This window comes from Neoarius graeffei, chromosome 18 (assembly GCF_027579695.1).
Source record: "Neoarius graeffei isolate fNeoGra1 chromosome 18, fNeoGra1.pri, whole genome shotgun sequence".
Lineage (NCBI taxonomy): Eukaryota > Metazoa > Chordata > Actinopteri > Siluriformes > Ariidae > Neoarius > Neoarius graeffei.
In genome coordinates this window covers 67322242-67328986 of record NC_083586.1, presented here as the reverse complement: position 1 = coordinate 67328986, position 6745 = coordinate 67322242, and the positions used below count along the sequence as shown (strand labels likewise).

The window sequence follows — 6745 nt, the reverse complement described above, 5'->3', positions numbered from 1 at the left end:
GACCCAGAATTGATGCTGTGTGCAACACAACCTACTTGAATGTGTAACTACCCAGTGTACCATAATAATGTTTAAAATTTTCATGAACATCATGAACAAATAAAGTGAATATTAGGGAAGGTGTGTTGTTGCAAAAATAGGAATGTAAGACTGAACTCAAACTTAATTTGCTGAAAGTTTATTTTGTTTACTGTCTATATATTGGAATTTCATTCATTATCAGTGATACAAAGGGAGTGGGGGCGGCACGGTGGTGTAGTGGTTAGCGCTGTCGCCTCACAGCAAGAAGGTCCTGGGTTCGAGCCCCGGGGCCGGCGAGGGCCTTTCTGTGCGGAGTTTGCATGTTCTCCCCGTGTCCGCGTGGGTTTCCTCCGGGTGCTCTGGTTTCCCCCACAGTCCAAAGACATGCAGGTTAGGTTAACTGGTGACTCTAAATTGACCGTAGGTGTGAGTGTGAATGGTTGTCTGTGTCTATGTGTCAGCCCTGTGATGACCTGGCGACTTGTCCAGGGTGTACCCCGCCTTTCGCCCGTAGTCAGCTGGGATAGGCTCCAGCTTGCCTGCGACCCTGTAGAACAGGATAAAGCGGCTAGAGATAATGAGATGAGATGAGACAAAGGGAGTGATGGATTGTTAAACAAAAAACATTTAATTAACCCATGTTACTAAAAATGACATTCCTTATAATACCTATCATGATTTCTGTGAAGAAGAAGCTAATACAGTTGAGAATGGAGGGCATTACAGAAGGATATACCACAGAATAAACTCAAAGACTGAAGATTACTAGAAATTGATAAGTATTCTTGCCATTTTACTGAACATCTGTTTCAGCAGCAGTCAGAGATATCACACTTATTCCTGTCTATTCTAAGTATGGAAGGAAGGAATTATTTAAGTGGCATTTTTCGCAGAAAAAGCCATTGTACAGCATCAAATTGGAAATGAGGAAACTATTTTATCTTCTGTCATTCCATGCCTGGAAAGTTAAAGACGTTCAAGATCTTCCGGACCAATCTGCCTGATCTTCATTGTGATGGTCTTCAGAGAGTAGTAGTAATTTTTCCAGGACTGCCATATGATCCCCGTGTTTGGTGTGCTCACATGTCCGTACTTGTACAGGCCGTTGGGGTTGGCTATGTGACACGTATAATATGTGTAGTAGTAGTAGTAGTAGTGGTCGTTGTACCAGAAACCTCCATTGTACGTCTCCGGACAGCTTCCTGAGTAGGATTTGTCAAAGGTTGAAAAATACCTCCCATTCACATAGGACAAGGAATCACCTGGGAAAGACAAAGCAGAGAACAGTGTGAAGGACAAACAACTCAAATCTTCTGTAATATGTCAAAGATAGTGGAAAGAAAAGTGTTTGGATTGTCCTATGCTGACAAATCAAACCTGTCAGGTGACTGTCACCAACCCACTGCTGCTTAAGTGGATTTGCTGAGCTCCACATTCAGATTATTAAGTCTTCTGCATGTAGTTCACCCCTCTGACATTATGTTTTATATACTCATGTCAAGAACACAATATGACATGAGATACTAAATGGGGGTCATTAAATGATAATGTTTGTGCAAGGTATAGGTGCATTTATCGCACTTTAAATTCACTATTTAGATCTGATGAATTCACAAAATTATGTCAGTGTTTTGCATTAATTTGATGCACTCTGCTGTAAAGGAAATGTGCTCATAGTGTGAAGGATAATTTGACTAAGTGCTCTTCTGTTATGTTACAGAGAAACTTTATCTTCATTCATAATTGTATCCATAAAAATTTCACGTTGAAATCAGTGGTCATGTCTGAAATTTGAATACTGGTGTGTGTAAATTCAGTGACAGAAGTGGTGTTTACTGATTTGCTCACCTGCTCCTCCATTGACGTAGCCACCGATGTGCAGCCTGTATTTGCTGGACTCTGAGTCGATGTAGAACAAAGTGTACTGGGCGTAGGCACTGCCTTTCTCAAAATCCTCCATGTCCACTCTCAGCATGTACTTGTCAGTGTTGGTCATGAGGAAGATGTTCTCCAGACCTGAAATTCATTTTTAAAATAATTTCAAATCATGAGTTGGGAAGATAAAGAGATAAATAATTCATATAGACACAGGTGATGTTGGAGAATTTCACATTTCACAGTTTCTGCAGTGAGGAGCAATGCTCTGCTCAGTCTGTCAGACATCATTGGAAAAACCTTTGTTAGTTAGTTAGTTAGTTAGTTAGTTAGTTAGTTAGTTAGTTAGTTAGTTAGTTAGTTAGTTCATATAGCTAAAGGGGTCCCTCATCTCAGGTTAATGTTGACAAACTGATCTCTGATGTCTCTATTCAAGGAAAATCAGAGCCATTATCTACTCCCAGGTGATCAAGGTTGCTTTGATGAGGATATTTTGTTCCGATGATTAGAAAATGCCACAGTGTTCTCTCACCTAGCCAGTATTCACCCGCGGCATTACCAAATCCTTCCTTATACTGGTCCCATGGCCGGTAGAAACTCTCATTGCCATCGATTCTCCTCTGAATCACCTGGTTGGTGGATTATACAACATGATGTACATGTGAAAACAAAGCATTGGGAGTATATGAGTACATTTCAGAAAACCTGAATTGTACAAACTGTTACCTCACATTTATTTACCATTACAGTTGCATTAGATTCTCAAACAGCCTTGAAGAGATTCATGTTCTCACTCACAGTCCATTTCTCATCATCATGGCCATCACTTTCTGCACAGCCCATATCACAGTACACCTTCACGGGTTTATTAGGCCCTGCAGGGTAAATGGTGTACACTCCACTGGGAACAGGGGCACTGTGATTTGAGTTGATCTTTATTTTGTACACATCCTCACAGTCCAGCGGCTGGGACATGTTAAGGATATGAGCTGAGTGGGCCAGCGAGGACATCGCTACCATCAGCAACAGCAGCATGACTTGATTCTGTAATAATAATAATAATAATAATAATAAAGACATATATTAGACTCATTTAAAAAATCCCACAATCATAAACTTATCAATCTTCATAGGGATATAAATATATTTTTTAAATTAACACATTAGAAAAACAGCAAGAAATGACATAAGCTAGCCATAGCTGTGAAGATTCTTTCTTCAAAACAAAAGCTAAAAATAAAATAAGGATAATGAATAAATGCAAATACTTTTCTGTTCTCAATCATATTTGAGCATTCTGAAGAATTTGGAATTTACTTGTTTAAATTGACTGGATTTCTTTTATTTTAATTCAATTAATTAATTATTCATTATATTTTTCTGTTAGAAGTAATTACTTGCATTAATATGACACTCACCTGTGCAAGTTCTAGTGTACAGAAGTCACGTTAGTTGCCTTCAAACTGAGACACAGGCAACATTTTCATCTTTTATATTGCTCTGTTACCATCTTGGCAAAAATCCAAAGTATTTTCTGTAAAAAGCTGAGCTGGAGGAAGTTCTGAGGTTGACAATATTTTTAAAATTCTTGCATCACCATTAAAATGTACATACTGATAAAGTTGTCAAAATTAGTCTGTGGCATTCCACTAAAATGTAACCCAAGATATCCATGCAACGGTTCATCTCTTGAAGACTTCAAGTTTTAAAACACAATTATTATTTATAACACAAAGAGAATTACATATTTCTATTGTACAACTACAACTTAGTTGAGATTCTGGTTCTTCTGCATTCCTGTCTTGTCTTGCATTGTTTTTTTTTGTTTGTTTGTTTGTTTGTTTTTTCTTTTTCAGGAAGTTCACCAGTCAAACCATTACAGTAACATTCTTAATTACATTGGCATTCCTTACCACCATACAACACAAATGTGTTGAGCCCTGAAGATCAGATAAAAACAAAGGTGTGGGGCCCTGGAGCATTTGGCTGAAAAAAAAATGTGTAGACATGTTTTCTTTTACTGTTGATACTGAAGGAACACTGTTTTTCATCTAGGGGAAGCCATGGCCTAAAGGTTTAAGAAGCAGCTTTGGAACTAAAAGCTCACAGGTTTGATTCCCTGGACCAGCAGAAATGGCTGAAGTGCCCTTGAGCAAGGCACCTAACTCCCCACTGCTCCCCAGGCTGCTCTGGGTATGTTGTACATAACTCTGGATAAGAGCGTCTGTTCAATGCCATTAATATAATATAATGTAACATGTCAACTAGCTAAAAAGCAATCATGAAGTGTTCATATCCCAACAGCACCCAGAAAAGAAAGAAAATATTAGAAGAAGAAGAAGTCTAATGCAAAAAAAAAAACAACCTTGCCAAAGCTCACTTTATTTTTTACAGCACCCCGATTGAAAAGTTTAAAGGAGAGGAGGTTCTGAGCACAGCAATATCATCAGATGAAGAACCTGTACCTTTGGCTTTAGTTGCTACTCAAATTTGTTCCCCGGAGACTTTACAGTTTCTACACTTAGCAATGCTAGATGATGTGGTCAGCAACACTGACCACAATTTTGCCATTCTTTCTGATGGCCAGCAATGTTGTCTGACCAAAAGCAATATGAATTTGTCAAACGTGGGCCAGTTCAAATAAAACATTTTGATTTTCATGAAAATGAAACTTCTTGTCAGTGCACTGTTGACAATTACCACATCTCATCTCATTATCTCTAGCCGCTTTATCCTTCTACAGGGTCGCAGGCAAGCTGGAGCCTATCCCAGCTGACTACGGGTGAAAGGCGGGGTACACCCTGGACAAGTCGCCAGGTCATCACAGGGCTGACACATAGACACAGACAACCATTCACACTCACATTCACACCTACGGTCAATTTAGAGTCACCAGTTAACCTAACCTGCATGTCTTTGGACTGTGGGGGAAACCGGAGCACCCGGAGGAAACCCACGCGGACACGGGGAGAACATGCAAACTCCACACAGAAAGGCCCTCGCCGGCCCCGGGGCTCGAACCCAGGACCTTCTTGCTGTGAGGCGACAGCGCTAACCACTACACCACCGTGCCGCCCCCATCCCATTCTCTCCCGGTTTTTAGCAACAACCCTCGGTTCACTCTGGGAGAACTGCTGCAACTGAACTTACTTTCCTTTTAAAAAAAAAAAAATAAATACTTTCCTTTTCTTGTAGTTTTCTTTTTCTTTAATTGTTGGTACTGCACCCTCTTTCAGTCTGGGCTTATAGCCAACACTCCTCAACAGGTCAGAGTTCTTGTACGAGTCTTCAGTAAAATGTGCCGAGCAGAGGAGAGACCACTTCATAGGTGCCCAATGTGCCCATGAACTTCTTGCAAAACATGTCCAAATCTTTGCAGTTTGAATATTCTTGGGCCATGAATGCAACGTGTAGGTTGAATTGGGATTAATTAAATTATAAATTGTAATAATTGATAATTAAATTAATCAATTTATAAATAAAGATCAGTCTCATAAAATCTTAAATTATTAATCTTAATACTCACCGTGAATGGTTACATTCAAGATTAATGGTAGCTCTGTATTAGATGGGAAACCCAGTTCTATACAAAAGCTAAATTCTGAAGGAAAAAGGAGTTCTAAATAGTTGACCTTGTGAATAAACAACAGGAACAAGTAAAATGCAATTCAATTTTATTAGCTTTTATTTGTCTACTACTCACTAATAATAATAATCTCAAAATACATTCAATGTCGGCAAAGGTAATAACAAGACAAAACAATGGAACAATTACACCTGGACTATAAAGTTGAGGGAAAGAGAGAGAAGAAGAGAATCCCTTGTGTGTGCGTGTGTGTGGAGGTGTGTGTGTGTGTGTGTGTGTGTGTGTGACCTAGCTTGTTGTTAGCTAAAACAAAGGAATGTTAGCTAAAACAAAGGAATGTTAGCTAAATAGAACAAAGGATTAGCTCTGTGGCTAATATGTGCTTTGTGTAGGTATCTGTGGGCAGATGCTAATGACTAGCCACTCTGGCAATGCTTAAACAAAATGGCGGTCAGTGCCTAGGTGTCGTATCACAGGTAACTCAATGAGGGAGGTAACAAAATGGCGTCGGGAAATATGGCGCCGGCAGGCCTAGTCGAGAACACAAGCCTACCAGCTAGCGTATCACCCTGAGGTAGCTAGCAATAAGTTGCTAAGGAGAATCTGACCACGCTACAGCTGGATCCAAACACTGCACTTAACAATTTCCAACAGACTATCTAGGCAAAGAACTCAACACGAGAGAGAGAGAGAGAGAGAGAGAGTGTGTATGTGTGTGTATAATAGGTGTTGGATGGAGAGAACTAGGCCTTGTAGCGGTCTAGCCTTGGAGCTTAAAATAACAAACTTGTCGCTGCGCTGCTAATCAGATAGGGAAGCTAGCAATGGAGTTAAGGAAAGATATCATGCAAGATACCCTGTCTAACAAGTTCAAAGAAAAAAAAACAGAACCAAAACAAACAATAAAAACAAACAAACACCTTCCGTGTCTGAGCGGGTATGCTAAATAGCTCAAAGCTTAAACATGACCCTAACAACCATCTGAATAAGCTACAAATTAAAATTTTGCCCAAGTGCCTACTCAATGCGATGGAAGTTCTTTCTCCGATGTCCGCGCTGAGGGTCGCAGTCCGAGGAGAGGAGGTTAGCGGCGCGTTGCGTCCAACCGCGGCTAACGAAGCAGGGAGAGGGAGGCCTAGCTGGCCCACGGTGCTTCAGGAGAAACCTCCGGTGATGCGTCGACGAGAAAAAGCTGAGAGGAGCGAAGCTGTCCGCAAATGCCTCTTAGCGTGGAAAACTACTTAACTGTAGTTAAACTTTGCA

At 40.3% G+C, this 6745-nt stretch overlaps 1 protein-coding gene across 2 annotated transcripts; it reads right to left on the bottom strand.

Moving 5' to 3' along the window:
- Positions 1-528: 528 nt before the first annotated feature.
- Positions 529-3354, bottom strand: LOC132866502 (microfibril-associated glycoprotein 4-like). 2 transcript variants are annotated; one of them, XM_060899310.1, is made up of 5 exons: positions 3315-3354; positions 2695-2940; positions 2429-2525; positions 1870-2037; positions 529-1283 (listed from the first exon to the last, which is right to left on the bottom strand). In XM_060899310.1, exons 2-5 carry the CDS (start codon positions 2929-2931, stop codon positions 988-990), a joined length of 798 nt encoding a protein of 265 aa, XP_060755293.1. In that variant the 5' UTR covers positions 2932-2940; positions 3315-3354; the 3' UTR covers positions 529-987. The 2 variants fall into 2 exon arrangements, with proteins under 2 accessions (XP_060755293.1, XP_060755292.1); XM_060899309.1 differs by lacking the exon at positions 3315-3354 and adding an exon at positions 3093-3126.
- Positions 3355-6745: the final 3391 nt, after the last annotated feature.